Raw genomic sequence first — 21,711 nt, 5'->3', positions numbered from 1 at the left:
TTTTTTTTTTTTTTTTTTTTTTTTTGCAATCAAAAAATCATTGACATGGATCGTGCATGACTTTCAGCGCAGGTATGAATTTGGACATTTTCCGTGCGCCCGGCGCTTTTTTCCACCAGAAAGCCCTAATGCAGCTGTGCAACTTTCAAAGTAATTACTGCTGAGTCTGCATAATTTACGTGGTAAATATCTAACCTGATGCCTCTGCGGGGTTGAAAGACAGAGAGCGGGAGAGAGGAGAGATTATCAAGAAACACTTGCGGGCGTCGGGACTTTGCGGTTGTGATGTAGATGGATAACGTTCCGTGTTTATTCTCTTTATTATGTACATTTGGCCCAGTCAGCTTCCTCCGCGGGCTTTGGCGGGAGAGCCTTTTTCCATCTCACATTTTGGATCGGAAAGATCTCTTGGCAGCTCATTTATTCTCCTTTCTGAGTGTCGAAGCACTTTTGCGCCTAATAATGCGCTGACAGCTAGGCTTTGGCACATTTTAAATGTTAAACTGGTTGTTAATGATAGATAGCCTGCATTTAATTAATGTGATTAATGCAGATTGTTGTTAACTTGCTAAGACCCACTACACAGAAGCCGGGCGGATGGACGAGAAGGAGAGGAGGGGGGTATAGTGTGTTTTCAATTTGGACGCGCTCCGCTCGGTTACGCACAGGCGCTCCGGAGCATCAGAGCTGCTCAGCCTCCTGTTTGACTGACTCTGGCACCGAGTGCGAGTCTGGATTTAATACATTTTCCTCCACATCTCCAAACTCCTGTAAAGTTACCATCTGTTTCTTTCCCCTTTTTAGCAGATGGAACATCCTGGATGCCCAACTTTAAGCTGGCTGCCTTTTTTTTTTTTCAACCCTGTGTTTGACAGTGCAAGTGTAATACTGCCACTTACTGACGTGCCTTTGAGCAAGACACTGTGCAACAAACTGTCACAGCAGATGCGCTAAATGGAGAAGAGTGCATGAAGCTTTGAGTTGTGGTTAAAAGAAACTCTTTTTCCGATGATGCTGTGAAAATGTTCTTGCTCTCTCCCTGTGCGCAGAGTGCGATGTGCTGTATCTCCTGTAGCCACACCCTCTCACTACTGCTGTGCGTCCTCACCCTGACTCCGACGGCAACAGGGGCGGGCCCTGAGACCCTGTGCGGGGCGGAGCTGGTCGACACGCTGCAGTTTGTCTGTGGAGAGCGAGGCTTTTATTTCAGTAAGTGCACCTTTTTATTTATTCATAAAGGTTGGCTGTATATGTCCCAGAGCTCTCCACCTCCTGCGAGCTCATAAATAAAAGAACAGCCAGTTTGACATCTCGTCTTGGCTTTCCCTTAATGTTTTTTTTTTTTTTACTTCATTCATTCCTCATCCACTCTTACATCTTATATTTAAATTCCCTGTACATTTGTTTTAATGCTACTCTCATCACCGAGGTCAAATTCTGAATGAGAAAAGTTAGATGAAATATGGAATAATGATAAGTAACTCTTATTGGTGGCAAATCGCAGCTGTGACCAGAGGGAAAGGGCTTTAAGTGGAATTTGGCTATCTCCAAGAAAAAGGAGGGGTAGAAAGTAAATGTTGCAGTGAAGTTTTTTCTTTTTTCCACCAGAGAAGGGAGAGCCACCCAAAGAAAACCCTCGACCAAGAAACCAGGATTTAAATCTCCAATTTTTCCATTAAGGGTACAACCTAGCCCAGAGCAGCACAGGATATATGGAGCTATGAAGGTTAGGTGCAATGTTCCACCGGCAGCCAGAGTTTCTCAGGACATGTATCCTGCTTTGTCTGTCAGAGACGAGCAGCACGACTGTACATTAACAGTATAGTTGGCTCCCACAGAGCTGAAGGTTAGAAGCTTATTATTCACTTTTCTCTGGCTGGCATCCATCAATTAAGCCAGTTTCAGCAAATGTCCTTAACGAGCATCACATCTCCACCAACAGTCATTTCTTATTCATAAAATTATTAGTTCTCCCTCTGACTCCTGTGCAGTTTTGTCATAACAATCCATTTTAAATGGTTTGGTTTGGTCCCAAAGTTATGAAAGATTTTCCACATGTGGTAGACTTTGTCAGCTGCCAGTTCGAAAAACAGAAGAAGAAGATATAAGATTTCTCTTGGAGATCAGCAGCATCTATAATGCATTTGCAGTTCTTCTCTTTTCCAGTAATTGATTTCTTTCACCTTCGCTTGAACCTGAATAGTTTGAATAGTTTGAAAATATACCTTTTCTATCGTGTAGGACAATTAGAGGCCAGAAGAAGTGGGCAGTAGTGGTATAAAGCCATGCTCAGGTTTAGCAGATAACTTTACTGCGTTCAATAACTTAGTTTGGCTTGATAACCCATTATTTTTTTCCTAATTATCACTAAAATATAGCTGATTGAAATGAATTGGATAAGCAGAAGAGAATGGATGGCATTCACAAGCTCAGTCTAAATGCAAGCAGCATAGACTTCACCCTATGATAAAACCTACCCTGCTTTATGGTCCTATTTGACCATAATTTACTACGTAATCATCATGTTGCATTAGCTAAAAACCAATAATCAGCAAAGTGTTTACTGAAATCACAGATCGCAGGAGATGATCTGGTCATCTCCTAATAGAATTCTACGTAGTCCGACTTTTCCCATTTTTGCACCAGAGGAGTCGCCCCCTGCTGGCCATTAGAAGAAAAAAAATGCAGGTTTAAGGGACTTCAATACAAATATTGTCTATACACTCTGGTGTTGAAACAATGCTTAACAGCTGGGTTTAAATCCTTAACTGACCTAAACCAAGTACTGTGGTGCTGTGATTCCACAACGTGTGGGCCAGCTTTTAAGGGTACTGCAGGGCCCACAACCTCAAACCAGGAAATACCTCATCTTCAGTTCATGTGATGAACAAAGTTGCAATTATAGGTTTGGACCACAGAGCTACTTCTACTAATCTAAAGTATTTGTGAAAAAATTACGGCAACACACTAGGTCATGGTTAGCACTGCAGTTAGTAAGAACATAACATAACGTATACAAGTGGACTGATTGATTCTTATATAGCGCTTTTCTACTCTTTCGGAGTACTCAAAAGGCTCTATACAACATGCCACATTCACCCAATCACACCCATTCCACAAGAACCTTCTCTATTCATAGTGCTTTCTAACTACATTCACACACATGCATACTCCGATGGATGCATTGGAGAGCAACTTGGGGTTAGTATCTTGCCCAAGGACACTTGGCATGCAAACTAGAGGAGCCAGGGACCGAACCACCAACCTTCCGATCAGTAGGTGACCTGCTCTTCCTGAGCTACAGCCAACCCTCTAAAGGTTCTTATTGTTGAAGGGTTATTTCCATCTGCAGATCTCTGCATGTGGTGGCATGGCTCTGTTCTGGGACCTTTCCACCTTTCAATATACATGGAAAGGTGTGCCATGGATGGAAGTGGGTTCTAAAGTGGCGTGCAGATGTATATAGATGTGTATAGCAACTGGGGACAGACTAATAGATGGGATATGCTTTAGGCTCGAGTCCATTTGTGTCATGTGATGCGAGTATGAGGCTCTGAGGAGGCGTCTGTGTGCCTGGTAATTTACACGAACACAAAGATTTTACATTACCCTGCACCAACTACACTTGCGCCCTTCAGTCGGACTACAGAGACATAACAAGAACCATTGCTTGGCCATGGTGTCTCTTCAGCTATCTGTCGCTGTATCAGAATATAATAGACTCTTCATGCAGCTTAAATATAAGAGTTGGTCAACTGGATTTGTACAAGTTCATCAGCTCAGCTATCAACTGTTCTCGTTTGGCACTGAGAATCATCCAAACTGTGCTTTGATGGGACTAGCTACACCTGTCATGAAAAACGTCTGACACTGCATACAAAGTGCATTATGCAGAAAAGTGTTTACAGAACTCAAGTCAGAAGGTAATTTTCCCAAAGACTTCTATAGGACCAGAAGTCTTTTTCAAACTACAGCTATCACCCTCTAGTGGCCTGGAAAAAAATGCAGGTTTAAAGCACTTCCATGTTGGCTTCTCTTTTAAAAGCCAGAAGCTACTCTCAGATCAATTTCCTGCTTTCTACCAGCTTGTTTATGTATGACTTTGTTTCGGAGAGATTGGAAATTAAATAGGCACAATACAATTCACACATCACTGTAAAATCTCTCTCTTACCCCTTCTCTAACCTTAACAAAGGGTCTGAGTTGCATAACCTAAACCATGTTTCTGGCTGTTATGCTAAGAGATTCTACAAATTAAATCATTTTAATTCTTTGGAATTCGGTCTTCTGAATGTAAATAGATTTCTTTACAGATAGCAGTGTCAGCATGCACCTTGCTGCTCCTCTCCCCGAATCCTGCTCCTTGCAGCTTTTCCAGGACCAGTCCACATCATTCTCTGCGTCAGGGCCTCTGTATGGCATTTGCCAGAAAGTTTTTTGGAGAGCCACCAAGCTACTGCAAAGCTGCGAGCCGTGTTCGTCCAGATGCTCCTGGAAATACCCACATGCTGTGAAGTGGTCTTGACAGCCAGTCCGATTGCCAGTATTCTGCCTGTTAAGACTTTTTGGTCTTTGGATTCTCTCGGCTTCAGCGTCTTCTTCTTTAAATGATCAAACATAACATTTTAATAAGTGCAGGCCTTGGATTCTGAGTAAACAGGTTTGAACTTTGGCATCTTTTTTTCCTTAGCAGTCTTTTTTTTTTTTAAAAAACCCAACTCTGAACATTTCATTTCTCCGATTTTGAAATGGTCCCGTGACCTGTCTGCAGCTGTAGCTTAAACGTTTTTGATATGTTTAGGATTTTGACAAGGTATGAGAGTGTTCAGAGCCGGGTGATGTGGGAATGTGACAAAGGGTTGGATACTGATACCGGAGTTTAACTGCAGTTTATTAAATGGGAAAGTGTTGAACAGAAGCCAATGCAACTCATGAATCCTCATGTAGAATATACTTCTTAAACAGGAACAGACCTTTTTGTGGTGGTTGGTGGAACGTATTTGTCTTTCCCACATTACCTTACACTGAGCTGTCAGTGGACTACACAGCATCCATCTATCAATGCTACTTTTTCCTGTTAAAAAGAGGCGTATTTCATGAACACTCCATCCATTCTCTGAAAAAGATGACGAGGTTTGAGCAGCAGGGTGCTGTGCCTTGGAAAATATGCTTCTCGCTGTCGTCCTCGGTTTCTCTCGCTCTCTCATATTCTTGCTGTCATCCCTTTTCCTTTGCTTCTAGTCAGTAAAATATCTGGAGAATCCATTTGGGCTCTGTCGTCCATAGGACGCGGCAGAGTAACGGCTTGGCCAAAGGAAGCGTGATCCTTTCCCTGAACTCTTCCCCTCCAGTCTGGCCGTGTTGAACTTGGCAGCCCTCTGATTGATAATGTGTGCAGAGACAGTGTTGCAACAACAGCGGGCTTTATGTGCTCACAGTGCTTTTTGCCATGCCACCAGTAAAGTGAAGCACACTTGTATTTCACAACTGCAGATTTCCTACCCTGACAGAAAACATTAGTTGGTGGAAATTCATTTTTTTAAAGGGTAATTAAACAAACTGCGGTCAATGAAACAGAGAAAAAAAAACCTGCAGTCAGTTTTTCCAATTATTAGCCCGACCTAAAAAAATCCTTAGTTGTCTTTGTAATGCTTTAGCAGGCAGGACTGCGGGGTGATTTCACTGGGATGTTCATTCCATGAATCAGATCTGTTATGGGACGTTTTTTGGCTGAAGTGTGAGTGCTAAGTAGCTCCGCGCTCTAAGTCACTTTTAGTTCATGCTGAAATATTCAGCTGTTTTAGAGTGAGCACGAGATATTTAATCTTACTCTGTAAGACTTCTGCATAGTGTCTGCAAAGAAGATGAAATAATCCATCCTTTTTTCAGCCAAAAGCTCATCGTCGCTACACAAATACCCAATAAGAAGGCAACCAAATATAAAATGCAGTGTGCTCAGGTGAGTTGAAGGTGGAAAGGAGAGTGGAGGATGAGATATGACTTCCTTTTCAGTGTCTGTCCCTGCCAGTTTTATTCAGAGCCACTTGAGCTGGAGAAAGAGGGAGAATGTGTAAACAGCACGTCACATGCACGCACTTAGACTCACGCATGGCGAGGCCTGGTCCCTCAGCAGCAGGGGATTATGTGGATTACAGGATGATCAGGACACCCTCCACCATCCCCTCCCGCCATAGTTTTGCACTGGACCTGGGCACACAGCGGAAGGCACCAAGGCCCGAAGAAAGCCCTCCTGTGTCTTCTCCATCGCTATGAAAAGGTGTCGATTTCCCATGAAGACCTGAAACTAAACATCTCTGACCCCCGCTGCGAAATACTGGAACAAAGAGGCTTCTCATGAAAAGGACAGGCAGGCGTCGTCCAGATTTAAATCTGTACATTAGGTGAAGTTGAGACTCGAGGGATTTGAGGACACTAAAAAATACTTAACCTTTTCATTCATTCACATTATGCAGGCCTTCTACAAAGAAAACAGGGGAACATTAGTAAGATTTATAGATATCTTCTTCATGGCATTCTTTTGTCTTTATAGATCTCATAAAATGGCTTGGTTTCGCTTGTTAGGTGTAACCAAAGACTCATGCACAGCAGTGATCACATTACATTTGTCTGTAATGCAGAAATGTAGCCTTCCTAAATTCGATAACTATTCAAATACTCAAGGCTATAATAAATAATGACATTTATCTCCACGATAAGCAGAAGAAATACATAATCAAACACAGGCATTAACCGCAGACAATCTAAAAGATGGATGCAGCTTCCAGGCAAAGTTCTTTCCCCTGCAATCTTTTTTAATGGCCACCAACTGGTGATAAAGACTTCCAGTGTCGAGGCTTTGCAGACACATGACCACTAACCATGTAATGATAACTTAACTTGTCTCCCAACTACCGATCATGAGAAAAAATTACATTACATTTGTAAATTCCAAAAGTTGTTGCAAAACTTTTTCAAGAACAAATACCCTGAAAAATCCATCTTTAAATATTCATAATGCATTTGGATAAGGTTCAAATTCTCACAAGCCGTAAAACATGGTACCAATGATAAAGGGATAGTTTCTAGTACTTAAAGCAGCTTTTCTAGTCCCTGCCCAGCCGTAAACTCCCTGACACTTCGCAGGAGGAGCAGTGCACTGGCTCCAAGAATCCACTGCTTTTTATTGACCATGACCAAGCTGTAAAACTCAGATGCTTTCTGTGCCACTCTGGAATGGGGAAATCGAGCCATCTCTCTCCGGTGCTGTTCCTTGGAGGAATGAGCACTATGCATGCTGAGCCTGTCAAATACCAAACCAAAGATGTTTCAGGGAACCGTGCGGTGACATCAGATGAAAGACTTTACGAAAAACTAACATAGATTGTGGCTAGTCAAAACTATAGCATAGCTTCTGTTAAGAAGGATGCTGTCAGAGTGACATCCAAGGTGAAGAAGTACTCCACCCCAAAGACCAATTTGTGGTTTTTGTGCAGCCAACTGTAGACTTAAACTTCAAACAGTGCTTCTATACATATTTAACCGGGGTCAAGTCTACGCAGACGCGTTCCACACATGCTCACTAGAAATCGTGTGGACCTCCTGATGGAGGAAGAAGAGCTGCTTAGTTTGCTGTGTTTGGCTGAACAACAGGAAAAAGTCAAAAAGAGAAAACAGTGTGTGCAAATTCAAAACAAGAACAAGATCAAGGTTGTGCAAGACATCACTAAACTACACATGGCGTGTGAAACAAGCTTTCAGTTGACTTTTAATTGGTGTGACTGCAGTGGTGCTAGTCCACACGACTTCAGATTTTGGGTTGAGTGCTAATGTGCATATCAGTGATACAATGAGACAAAAGTTATGATTTGGCCTTTAAAAAGCACTTAAAAGAAGGTTCTGTAAATGTCTAAGTGGCTAATTCGTAGTGGACAAAGACTGTGGTTGTTTTCAGTTTACAACCGGTAGAACTTATTCCAAAGTTAACACACTTATGGACAAAGGAAAATACCTCAGAACACATCAAAATGTTCATAAAACTTCTGAAAAGAATAGCTTTTTCAATGTCCAGGGTTTCTCAGAGATGTGTGTGTAAGTTGTGGTTCCTTGACTCACCGGTTGTGCGACATGCATGGCTATCCAGTGTATCAGGCCCTCCTAAATAAACCTCTGGCTTTTTTCTCTTTATTTTCTCGAATTCACCACCAAGTACGGTATGTGCTGCTCTGGTTAGAAATATTTGTACAGGCTGGCATCATCTGCAAAGAAGTAAGTCGTTAAAGGTCCTTCCTAAAGACAGTTGGTATTTAATAATCAAAAGAAACGTTCTTTCTTTAAGTTTTCCTTCAGACTGACTTTTGCAAAATCGGCAAAACCTTTTTTGCATCTTCTTTATTTACCCTTATTTAACAGTCACAGAAAACAATTCTTTGTTGATGGGGGATTACAGCAGTTATCCAAAGCTTTTAGACCTGATTATTATATGCGTGTTTTCCCCTAACCTGCCTGAGCTGATTATCCTACATGTTACAACCGGCACCAGCTGATTACCCTGTCCCTTCCAGCTGTTTGTGCAGCAGGGTGGCAAACTATTTTCAGAATAATAGCGGATGTTAATTTGTAAGGCTTTATTGGGGGGGGTGGGGGTGGGGGGATTGAAAAACAGGCCAGGCATTGAAGCACAGCCCCTCTTTTGGCTTTCAGAAACCATTATATAATCACCAGCCAGGGCTCAGTGTCGCAATTTTCTCATTTTAAATGTCTTCACGTCAGGTGTTAATAGAACAGCCAACTGTTACTCAGTGGGACAAGCACTGAAAGAATTTCTTAGAAAAACAAAATGAATACAATCGTTTGAACTGTATATAATAAATAGTTTAAATATCCAAATCAAGATTTTTTTTCAGCCATTTAAATATTTCAGTTTTCTAGTTTGCACACATCTAGTTTAGAAGTCTGAGATCTGGGTAAATCCAGTTCTTCTGTTTCCTAAATAATGCAGGTGCACAAGGTATTTTTAGCATCCAGCTACCTGATGAGCAACATGAAAGCCTCCCTATCACCCCCCATCTCCTCCTCTTCATTCACACCTCTGTTAGCCTCCACTCTGCTTTGTGTCTGGGGGTCTGAGGAGAAAGATGCTTCTGTTTCTGAATGAAAGCTGCTCTCTGTTCAAAATAACGTTGTCAGGACAAGGCAGACAGAGAGCAGAAGTTAATGCACTTTGTCAGCACTGGCAGTCTTCTGAGCCAAGAGCTATTAACTCTGAGAGGGAAAGGCATTTCCTCCTTGTAAATGCCATATTAAATTATTATTATTTCATTTGGTAACAGGGAAAAGCCCATCAGGACTATATTGTTCAAGGTGAGCAGGGAATTGTAAATGGGAAGTCTGGGTTTTTCTAAAAGCCACCAAAGAGGGTGGGTTCTGGGGGGTTAGGGAGTTAAAAGAGGAAGTGAGTACTGGCGTCACTGTAACTAAATGTGATCATTGAGTCAAAAATCTGTCACGCCCTGAGATGTATTATTTGGACTCAAAAACCTCCCCCAAAAAGCAAAATACCCAAAACACCTTTGCTAGCTGGCTTTGCTTCTTTACTTCATGCAGTGAGCATGCATCATGTCTCCATCCTCAAAATCTGTGTTATTTGAACGAGCCTCCAGGGTGCTTCTGCCAAATAAAAATGTGAATGAACAGTGGGACATAGCCAATGGTGGTGTGGTCCTAAAAGCCTGCCTGGATGTTTCTGCAGGTGGATCGGGCCCAGGGGACTTGTGGCTTGGCCTCGCTGGACTATGTAAAAGACACCTGGGCCAAAATGGCTGAGCAGGATATTCTCACCATTTGGGTGACTGCCCCCCTTCCCCCACCCCTTTCCCTCCTTTTTAAATTTTTTTTTTTTTTTTACATTGATGCAGCTGCCAAAATGAGTCCACAGTGTGCAATGTGATATGTTGTAAATTTTACATGTAAGAAATCAGTGTCACTGAGACCGTACGGCTGTTATCACAGCTTTATTACGAGCGTGGCGTCGGCGTCCAGCCATCGCCAGAATGTCTTTGATTAATTCTATTAAAAAAATAAGAAGCATAGGAAAGGGAAAATAATAATGTCATAATTTAAAGACTCAAAAGTGACAATTTCAACTGAAAATGCGTAGTAAACTTTAAATCAATGGGTATTTTGGGAAAAAATAGACAAAGGCACGGATTTTGTTGGCTAATATAAAAATGTTTTGTCAGCTGTACACATGTAAAGTGTCTTTTCTGGCCTATGCTTTATATTTGTACAAATTAAAAAATATATGCAATTATATGTAGAAAGCATGGAAATCATGAAACAACATTGTTCCTTTTTGCTTCCTAGCTAACATCAATATTTTTGTTGTTGAGTTTGGCTGGTTCAGCTAAACCTGTACTGGCCATAAGCATGAGGACAAATTTACCACTTAAATTATGGACTAAATTTCAAATCAAAGTTCCCTTAATTTAGAAGCAGGTAAACAAATGCAGACAACACTGATTTTACTGGCTGAACGGACATTTACCATTAACAGATTTTTTTTTCCTATAGGATGATAGCAAATTAAGCTAGCAATAGTTTTGTTAACCGATTTAAAATGTTGTCTCTGGCTGACTTTTTATATAAATATACTTTTAGAATATATCCAGTCATATGAAATCATTAAACAAATCTATGGTTTTTCTTCAAGTCCAGTCAAGAGCCAAAATATTGCTACCTAGCCTTTTTATACCAGCTCGTGTAAACAAGTGCAGATTTCTTTCTGAAGTAGTAAAGTTTGGATCAATGAGTCCTTTATTTCAGCGCACTAGCCACCAATTTTGTTGGGTAGAAAATTAGAACTAAGCAATGGAACTGGTTCTGTCTCTCCATTGTCTAAAACCTGCTGCCGTTCTTCTCAAACAGATAAACCAACAGGCTATGGCCCCAGTGCAAGGCGGTCACGTGGCATCGTGGATGAGTGCTGCTTCCAAAGCTGTGAGCTGCAGCGCCTTGAGATGTACTGTGCACCTGTCAAGACTCCCAAGATTTCTCGCTCTGTGCGTTCACAGCGGCACACAGACATGCCAAGAACACCCAAGGTTAGTAGCAGAGCGAACAAGGGGACAGAGCGTAGGACAGCGCCTCAGCCAGACAAGACAAAAAACAAGAAGGTGAGCAAAGCATCAAAACAGATAAATTTTAAAAATTGTTGATTGGATTGAATTTACATTTTGTTACATACTCAGAACATATGTGCATAATATCCTGATTAATTAAGGTAATATAGCTTAATTAGCAGAAACTAAAGTGACCTATTTTTTCTTCCACAGAGACCTTCACCTGGACATAGTTCATCCTTCAAGGTATGCATGCAAAATGATCTCATGTTTCATTGTCCTTTTGTCATCTAAGCTTTATCAAACACGCAATCTCGCCAATGACGTAAGAGTTTCAAAAGCAGGGCAATCTTTTTACAAGAAATGAAAACTTTATATAAATCCTAGTTCTAGAACATCAGGGGGCAACTAAAGAACGTGTAATTTCTAAATATGGATTCGGTGTCATAGTGTGAGCATTTTAAAATTCAACCATGTGCTTTTTACTCTTTTCTCAAAAAAAGAACACCATTAGAATCGGAAGAAGAAACTAAGTGGTTTTTGTGGTAGACCTGCAGTGGCACTCCCCAGGCACAATCTCCACTCTGCTACTGTACATTATGTCCTAAAATTCAGATAGCTTACAATACAACATGCAAGGGAAGGAGCCAAAGCACACATATCACGTTTAGTGATTTTATGTTTGCAGCTGTTCGTACATCACTGGCAGTTGGTGGTGAACAATTTTAGATCTGTTCGAAGGTTGAGATCATACTCTGTCCGAATATAGCATGTTTTCTGACTGAATGCATTTGAAATCCGAGTGCCCACATCTGATCAGAATAACCACACTCAGAAGAGGCAGAGTGTAAAATCAAGCATTGTAGAGGGAAGGATGTTGAAGAAAAATTCAGTGAGCTGCATTTGTTTGAATTCATTTAGAGTCCAAAAATCAATTATATAAAGAACATATCGTTGATTTAAAATATGCAGACCTCCTTGGCAGGGAGGTAAGGAGTTAAGAACTAAGTAGATAACTACTCCTAGAATCTACTAGAATAAGTACTGTAATAAGTACAGGCAGAACTACTTATGTACTTCCCTATGTACTTATGTACTTTCCCTTACTTAGGTCTTGCATGGCTCAGGCACATAAAAACCCTGTTTAGAGGCTAGGATGTGCAGATGTTAGTGGAAGAAGAAGTTATTTAAACACTGAGAGTGAAGAAAGTGATCAGCAGTCAGGTCAGGTAATTTTAAGGGCTTTTACTATTACTAGATTCTGGACTCTTCCAGAGCACAGTCCAAGGCAATTTTCCCCTGATTTCCCCTTACTGTCAGTTGCTTGAATACAAGACCAGGATACCCCATCTGCTCTAGTGTTACCCTAACCAGTGTAAGAATCCTTATGGCATATGACTGACCTTAGACACTTTTAGACCAACATTTGGATGTTGGAATGTTTTGATGCATGTTCCATCATACCAGAACGTTGATTCGGTTCATTGTGGACTGAAAAGGACACTTGGATCATTAACAAAACCTTTCTACCACTGAAAGTGTAATGTACAGATGAATGAAATCAACTTTTTGGGATTTGGAAGTTAGGTACTAAAATTGATTCCTATTTGAAGTTACCAGAAATAAAAAATGAAAAATTTGTCTTCTATATCTCTGCTGTACATCTAAAAAAAAAATTAAAAAAAATGTGTTTCTTTTTTGTTGCAGGAAGTCCACCAGAAAAACTCAAGTCGAGGAAGTTCGGGGGGCAGGAATTACAGAATGTAGGGAAGGAGCAAATGGACAAATGCCCAGCAACTTGGGAGGAGAGAAGGGAGTGGCCTTACCTGGTACCCCTGTGGAATGGTTCACTGTAAAACAAAAGAAAGAAGATGCTAATAATGACCTGAAAAGCTCTTCAAAATGATTGAAAACAGAGAGCTAGGTGGTGTGTAAGGGTCTGATGTGGAAAGTTGTGATTATTTTATACACTGCACCATTCCATACTGGGAGGAATTCTTTGTTAATGCAATGTAACAGACTAGTTTAGCTGCTAAGACACGAACAAGAGCTTATTATACCTCCATGTGGGAGCTGCAGCCTCCCCAGGCTCCAGGAAAGATGGGAACGTATCTGGGCCTCAGCCAATCAGAGAGCAGCATGACTGTGGCTCGGTCACATTTAACAGTTAGTACCCCAGTTCAAAGCTGATATATTACCTTCAGAGTTTGTTTTTATGCACCATCCATTACTGTGGATATTTTTATTATGTAAAAAAATAAATAAAAAAGGTTTGCTTTAAGGACAAAGACCAGGTGGTTCATCAGAGTTTGAACATTGTTGTAGGTATTTTAACTTGAGCCTAAGTCTAAACCTTACTACGAGGAGTCGCTGGAAGGTTTGAGATCAGTCCAAATCTCTCTTAAGCCCCAGGAAGTGTTCAAAACCTGAGGACTGAGTCTACAATCCAAACATTATAAAAAGAGCTCAAGCACTATTAGAGGGGATTTTAAAGAAAGTAGGTAGTACAGAAGGTACTACAAAAACAAGACTGGGATTTTTCACATTTTCCAAAACAGAAAAACAAATTAACCAGAAGCTAAAACTGAGTTCTCGTTTGGCCCTCAGAAGCGTGTCCTTCGGTGAAGTCAAAGTGCATTTGGCAAACTGAAGCGGAAAAAGTCAAATAATGACAATCAGGCAAAATGTTTGTCGTCTGCATCCTTTCACGTGTCAACACCCCAGCCAAATTTGATTTTTGACAACAGTTCAGTCAACATTTCCGTTTGAGTGGAAACCTGTGTTTAACCTTGAACACAGGTTTCCACTCACAACCCGTGTTCAAGGGTAAACACGATGTTATGAAAGTTTAGTCAAAGCAAGTGCTCTAAAAAAAAAAGCAGAGCCTTCACACGTATGAATTTAAGTGATTGATCTTGACCTGGATATTTTATTAGCTTAGGAAGGCTGAGAATTTTGCAACTTTATCTGATGGCAAGAGTAGAATAAACCTCCACTGCATTCATTGCAGAGTGCACCCAAGAAACACGCATATTTGGTGAACGTTGGCAAAACCACAAGGACAAATCTTTCTGGTGATGTGATGTTCGCATATCAGAATACAAATACACATACAAAAGCACTCACAAGGTAAATTAGAGTTATGCAACTACAAGCAAAGGTCATGCAGACATACACCAACTTTGATGAAAAGCCAGTTCTGAGAAGTCCTTGCATGAGGACTAACAAAAACGGCTGTTTGTTTAAGCCTCCAAAAAAAAAAAAAAAAAAAAAAAAAAACAAAAAAAAAAAAAAAAAACGATAAGAAAAAATAATAATTGCCCAAGACGACTCATCTCTGGCTCTGTCTCCTCTGCCTGTGTATAATCAAACAGTATTCCCATTATGTTAACCTATGCATTACTATCATTCATTGTACATGATGGTTTCATATAACAAAACTGTATTAAGAATCCTATCCACTGTATAATGGTGCTATTTTGTAGTTTGTTACTTGCAAGAGATGGCTAAGAGACTGATGGCAGGGCTTACATTGGAGGTCTTCCCTTTTGCACAGCCTTGTGGCCACCATTTTAATAGTGTTTTTATTTGTAAGCTGTTTCAATAAGGTAGTAGTCTAAGCGAGTAAATGTATCTGTGTGAAATCTGTGAATGCATGAAGAATTTAAAAAAAAAAAAAAGGAAATGAATATACCATGTTGTGTTCCCAAGAAGGCAAAATGCTATTTTTTCTACTGTTTTAAATTATTTTCTCAATATAGATCCCTTATGCCAAATAACTTGACAAAAGAACTGTGAACAATGATTCTTCCAATTGTATTAAGATTGTAAAAAGTCATCGTGTACTTTTGTCTGTCCAGATGTGTGTGTTGGTGATAATTCACCTAACTGGAAGTCAAAGTACCAGCTATTGAAATTACTTAAAACAAGACAATGCAACCTTTGTCAAACAGTAGACAATCAGCATACATCCAACAAAAATCCCAAATGTACCCATTTCAGTAACATATTTAGAATCTGGATCTTTAATTTAATGACATAAATAAAAAGAGGTCGTTGCTACTCTCGTAGAGACGGGGTGACGAACCCTACGAAAGTAGGGCTGTGGACTCAGAGTTGACTGGTCGATAGTTTAGTTGACACGCTCTTACCTAATAACATTTTTATTGATTATATGGTCCTCAGTCTTACTGGGCTCACAACTAAGGACTCACCCAAACCTGAGTACATTGACAGTATATAAGATGGGCACTGTGAAGTCAGCCACTAGTTTGAGAAATCCTGTTGAGGTCTTGAGCTGATTTATTTATTCCTTTTTTTCCCCCTTTTCTTTCTTTCTTTCTTTCTTTCTTTCTTTCTTTTTTTTTTTTTTTTTTACCATTCTTGATGATTTGAAACCAGAAAAGATGAACTTTGAAACCACACAAATTTATATAGGACAGAAAGTAATTTTGAATCTGCAGGAGTCACCCTCTGGTAGCATGCAGGTTTAAACCTCTTCTGCTTTGGCATCTGGTTGCCTATGCCTATGAGTGTTGGTTAGCCAATGTAATTATTATTTATAGATTTAATTAACTATTACTCAGAGTCGGTTCCAAAGTAACTGACAACATTTAAAGTTTTCCAGCATTTTGAAAATCACAGTTCAAATACCAACAAACCACATCATCTAAAAATTGTAAGCCAACATGTCTGCCTTAGTATATTTTAATTTTTTTTTTCTGATAATAACTTACACCTGCAGATTTATCCAGATACAGCTTCACTGGCTTCAGCAGATAAGACTAAAATGTGTATGACATACAGTGAAGGATTAGGGTCATTGAAAAAAAATATCTTTGAGTCGGACCTGTGCCTGTCAACATGGAATATAATGGCATAAAGTTCAATATTTTATTCTATTTAACTAAAATTAAAGAGCTGCTTCACAGAGATTGTGAGCTCTTCTGAAAACTACTCCATTAGCATGGGGAAACAATCACAAGTTGTACTTGAAATGTTAATAAAATTCCTGCTGCTATCTCAAAACTCCAGATTCTTTTAAAAACCCCAGAGGATTATTTTTATCTTTGTTTTTTTTTTTTGTTTTGTTTTTTTTTAGCTATTAGAAAACTAGCAAAGCCATTTGCAGATATATTAACTTTATAACTTTAACACAGTGGTTCAGCAGAGCTTAGAAAAATACAGCCATAATTGCAGTTTTCCCATTCTTCCCGTTCCCACTCCTGGCTAATTGCCTTTAACACACTTCTCCATTATTTAGTCTGTTGGTGCTAGCAGTCATGACAGAAAAGAAGTGATCTTCCCACAAAATAAATGTAGGGCTGAATTATTACTTCTCTACATTTTTTATTTAGCCAGTTAGCTTAGCTTGCTGACTACGTGTACTCAATGTAATCCGCCCACTAGCAATCCTAAAGCTCACAGATTAACACAGGAAGTGAATCCTGTGTGTTATTTCACCTCAATTTTTAAAGATTAGATAAACAAGATTCTGAGCTTTAGAGGAGCTTTAAAAAATAAATAAATAAAACCCTCTGGGCAGAGCCAAGGAAGCTGTTCCCTGTTCCTAGCTAACATCGCTAAGCTAAACTGGGCTTACGTTGTGCGATTTTTTTCAGTCGCGTTATTCAGCTCCTGCTCAAACTGCACGATTGACTCGAAGAGGCTAGAAGTTCGTCGGTTACGATGCAGGGTCTCACAATATACGGCCCGATGCTGTGATGCGACCTGAGTGCTCACACTGTGCGTCCATAAAATGAAAGTTATAACAGAAATTCTGTCGCTCGCTCTCTCTCTGTCTTTCACTCACACAGACATACACCACCACCATCAACTTAGCTAAATTGCTAATGAAAAACATTGATCAGCTGTGATTGAGCAGCAGTGTAGAGCCAACTATTTTCACGGTTGTTGTGGTCGTGATAATTTTGTGAGGCCACATCAAAAAGGCTCGGATGAGCTTTCCAAAGTTCTACAAGTGCCTCCATCGCTTGTGTTCAGCTCACACGCTGCACTGCCATGCTACTCCGTCTTTTTCACCGACATTTATGTGTTTGCGTGTGCGCAGTGTGAGCGGCTGCGGTGACACCCTCACGACGGTCGGGAGGATTTCAAACCGGTTTGAAATTCTCACGACCAAGCGATTGATGATCGGGAGCTGGTCGTGAGGTGTTAATCGCTTCTCGTTACCCAACGTATACTACATGATCCACGACGGACGATAAAGGCCAAAATTGGGCCGATCACCAAAACGGGCGCACGACTCAAAAATCGGCTCAAAATGGGCCAAAAATCGCACAGTGTAAGCCCAGCTTAACGGGCTACTGAACCTGGCTTCCTATTTAAGCTACAGTTAAAAATTAAATTAGCCCATGTTGAGAACTGAACTAAGATTGCATTGTCTGGCTTTAAGAGTAACCCAGGAGTTTAATTTATCTTGTCCAAAACATTCGTTATCAATTCTCAATTAAAACTTATTTTCACAGATTAATTTAAAAGTGTGTTTTTGTTTCTAAAAAGGTTGTATAATGTGGATTTGCTATATTCTTTAGTGTTTATTCTAAGCAAACTGTCTTATTAGTCAACTTGGCAGCAGAAATGAAATAGGAAGCTGGCTGGAGAACAGCTCTGGTCCTCCCAGATCTTCAGATAAATGGTATAAACCAAAGACTTTTTGATTAAAGTGAAGCCTCACTCACCATTATTGTATCATGAATGAAACCAATGAGCTGTTCATTAAATATCAAATGATGGTATCACTGTCTCAATTTCACTACAACAACAGTACACCCGTCACACTATGTTTCTGGTACCTGAAATACAGTTTGTGCATTAAAAAACAGAAGCTGCAGCAACCATCTTCACACAATGAATGAAACATTCCAGTTTGTCAGTGGTATGCAATGATCAATAAAGCCTGGATCATGGGAGCGTGTGAGTCATTAATGATTATATGAGGTGTTATACGAGATGATACAATTTCCTGAAGGTCACTGTCCAAAACAACTGTCTGATTGGAGCGCTGTTATTCATGGTGCTTGATTGCCTTCTGTAGACAAAAAAATAAATAAATACTGACAAACTGTTCACCATTCCTGCTGAATAAACCACTTGTCAACATCACAGAAATGGCTGGAGCGTTCTTTCATACTGCATGTGTATTTACTTATAAAAATCTCTGGGGAAACATAACCCTGTAAAGACATTACTCTCCCTGCCACATAACATCACACTGGTAGCATCTATATGGCTTTTATTAGGAACCCAGTGGAGTCAGACACATAAACAGCAGATAATTACAAAGTAGAAGTTGGTCCCTCTTAAATCTTTAAAGACATTTTGGTCATGGATAAAGCCATAACTCAAGCTGAGGCTTTGTGCACCATGCACATGAATCTGGTTGGGCTAAATGACAAAGTGATACTTCCTAAGAGGCAGCAGGATCTGCCAAAGCAAACAGAGAAGGGGCGTGGCGCTTCCTGCATGTCTCAGCTCTATTGGGGGATGCTAACAGTGACAGCGCTGAGCTCTGCTCGTTGTCAGCACTTAAATTTTTTTTTTTTTTTTTAAAGAACTGATGTATATGGGGCAACAATAAAACCCTGATAAACTGACTCTCTGGCTGACGCTCAGCAGACAGCGGAGATCAAAATGTGAAACAGCAGGAACGCTGGCAAGGTCCCGGTCATCCTGACCATCCTGGATGTTATTTCATCCCTCTCCATGACTAATACTGAATCAATTATCTTACCCTAATGGGACAATTGCAGGTTGCAAGCTTGCAAGATTTAGAGTTCAAATAAATTGGAGAGATCGTGTGCAGTGGAGAGAAAGAAAGCCAGTTATCGGAGTGAATATCAAGGTTAGGATGTCTTTAAAATGCTCATTTTATACTCTTATATGGGCTAATTTTGCATTACATGGTGAGTCAAAAGAGTGCAACACACAAACATGTTTGAATAACCTCAGGAACCAGGATGGTTGTGGAAAGAACAATCTCTTCCCATTGATCTACGTGCACTCGGGATCCAGTGCATCTGAGGACACAGATTTTGGACTGGGCTCTGAAACACAATCTCTCCACACTCTTCAACTCCTCATCTTAAGCACACAATTGTCTTTTGAATGACCTTGTGGTCTGTTTTACTACCCTCACCAATTTTACTACTTATTCTGCTGGTTGTTTTACAAAAAAGAAAAGAAAAAGAAGTTGTAAGGCCTCATCAGTCTCCCACCATCCATTTTTTTCCAAAAGGACACCCAGGATTTCACTTCACCGAGTTCTAACTTTTGCTCCTTGCTGTTGTCAGCATTTTTTGTCTTTAATCTTAAATGTTTTTACATTTTGGAGGTAAAAATCCAGTCTTGGAAAATGATGAGTTTACTATGAGAAATTTACAAGTAGCCCTGTGTGTAATTTGATTGCTACTGCAAGCCAAATGCAGTGCAAAGTGCAAGAGCACGGTGCTAACTCAAGAATATTAGCAGCTAGATTAAAGAATGTATTCAAAAAAACCATGTAAAGCTTCAGAATTGGAGATTCTCTTTCTCTCAATTTCAGTCAACAGTGGAAATTCACTGAGACTTGATTATAGCAGGAGAGTGTTGGCTCAGCTGTGTGCTTTAAGAACCCATGATGTCAGAGCCTTATTTTCCTTGGAGAGGCTCTCATCAGCTGCATTGTTCCAGGAAACCATGGTCTGTTCTCTGGGCAAAAAAAAAAAAAAATCCTGCCCAAAATGCGATCCCCCCTCTTCTGCACCCGCATCTCTGCTGAATGCAGCACGCCGGCCTCTGGCACAGCTCAAGACACACACATAGATGTGAAGCATCCTGGACGAAGCATCACATTTCCTTGGAACCAGAGCTTCCCCTGCACTGCAACAGTGTTTGCCTTTTACTTTCTTTTTTGTTTTTCATTAGAAGATGAGTGTCGGTGATGAAAGGCAGCGTGTTAATACAGGACGAGGAAATAACATGCTGTACCCTGAAGGACTATTAAACAATGCTGCTACTGATGTCATAGAGCCCAGTCTTATTATGAGGTCTCGTTTACGCACAAAGATGTAGGTGGTGTGATTGAAATACAGCACCAGCAACTGACAGGTGATGCAAGCAGCTGACAAAGCCGTTGATAAAAACACTCTGCAGCTTAACCGAGCTCAAAATTTAAAAGACGCACAGACCGAATCAGATCTGGATGCAATTACAAGCGCATACAAACAAGACCAACTGCAGTCAGTAGTTGAATAAACTTTGTTGGCATGAGTTGAAGATTTGACAAGCGGTGTTGTGGAAACATAAAGATTTAGTAAATAATGTTCATGGATACCCACTGAATCACATCTGGTCTTCATAAGATTATTTGACTCTTGGCTTTTCTACTAATGTTCTTTGTTACAGAATTATGGTAATGATTTCTTAGAAATTCGGACTGGGTGAAAAACGCAGTTACCAGATAGAGAGACCTTCACCACAGCTCAGAGTTCGTTGATTCCTCTCGGCAAGTGCCAGGGGAGCTGACAGAGCCCAGAGGCTCATGAATCAGGTGGACTTGCTTTGAATTCCCAGTCCATCCACTGTCCATGAATGCACCCTCTATAAGAATAAATATGGGAAAAGGGAGGGATACATTATCAGAAAGAAAGAGCGGGAAAGGTTACAACAACAGAGCACGAAGCTCACAAGTTCAGTTGTGCTTCTGCTGGAACGGCCGTGCCCCTGTGGACAAGTTCAGTCCTTCAGTAGAAGTCCTCGCCCTCCAACAATAATACTTACAAAATAAAGGCTGACCGCTCCAAGTAAAATCACTTCAGCTGAGTTCAATCGCTATTATTCATGTCCTGGTTCTCCATTCCCTGCTCCACGGCTCCTGTGATATTAATAAGGTAAGCCCTTTGAGCTGAGAAGAAGCCTACCAGGCGTTATGTCAACATTTTTGCTTGCCTCCGCCTTTATTGTCAGCTGATGGTCAGCACCTTGGTGTGAGAGCTCGTGATCAAACGGCCTGGAGGCTTGATCACAGGGCTATTGCAGATCAAATTCTCCTTTAAACAAAAAGTTTGACAGGTCGCTTATTTGCGTTCTTGATGAGAGTTAGATGAGAAGACCCCACTAACACCTGACACCACTCTGATTAGTATGGTAAATACAAAGCTACCGCCAGCAGCTGGTTAGCTTAGCTTAGCATAAAGAGTGAAAACAGCTAACCCAGCTGTTTTCATTCTCACAAATGACCTATTTACACCTTAAAGTATGACATCAGCGTTTTGTCAATTTGGCCACTTGCCTTATATCCGGTCGTTAAGTGATGACATGATGAATCCTACTTCCGGGCCTAAAGTAGCCTGTGTTTAATATGGCCTTTGTGTTGTTAACATGTTTAATGTTTTGTATTTTCTTCTATTTAATCTCAAAAAGCTCCTAAAACAGTCAGTGATCACTGTTGACCTCCCTCGGCTTTTATTACCGCTAATCATTTATTTAAGCTCAGTATTTAAAACCTTAGGATGTAACTACAGCCCAGCCCATGCAGCAGTATATGAATGACTAACCTCGTATTGTGGATGGATTATCTCAGTTGTTCTCCTGG

The 21,711-nt window shown here is 40.5% G+C and overlaps 1 protein-coding gene across 2 annotated transcripts in view; it reads left to right on the top strand.

The window, feature by feature from the left end:
* The window catches only part of igf1 (insulin-like growth factor 1), a 21,276-nt gene extending 7,401 nt beyond the window's left edge, over positions 1-13,875 (top strand). Inside the window, exons 1-4 of one of the 2 annotated variants that reach the window (XM_014337450.2) lie at positions 97-1,209; positions 10,924-11,171; positions 11,331-11,363; positions 12,825-13,875. In XM_014337450.2, the coding sequence (XP_014192936.1) occupies positions 1,023-1,209; positions 10,924-11,171; positions 11,331-11,363; positions 12,825-12,884 (528 nt within the window). In that variant the 5' untranslated portion in view covers positions 97-1,022 and the 3' untranslated portion in view covers positions 12,885-13,875. Of the gene's footprint in view, positions 1-96; positions 1,210-10,923; positions 11,172-11,330; positions 11,364-12,824 lie in introns of those variants that run through there. The other variant, XM_014337449.2, reaches the window with a different exon arrangement.
* The last annotated feature ends 7,836 nt before the right edge of the window (positions 13,876-21,711 follow it).

The sequence above is a fragment of the Haplochromis burtoni genome, unplaced genomic scaffold (genome assembly GCF_018398535.1).
Source record: "Haplochromis burtoni strain Fernald_Lab_line unplaced genomic scaffold, NCSU_Asbu1 Contig_184, whole genome shotgun sequence".
Lineage (NCBI taxonomy): Eukaryota > Metazoa > Chordata > Actinopteri > Cichliformes > Cichlidae > Haplochromis > Haplochromis burtoni.
This window is presented reverse-complemented; position numbering and strand designations above follow the sequence as displayed.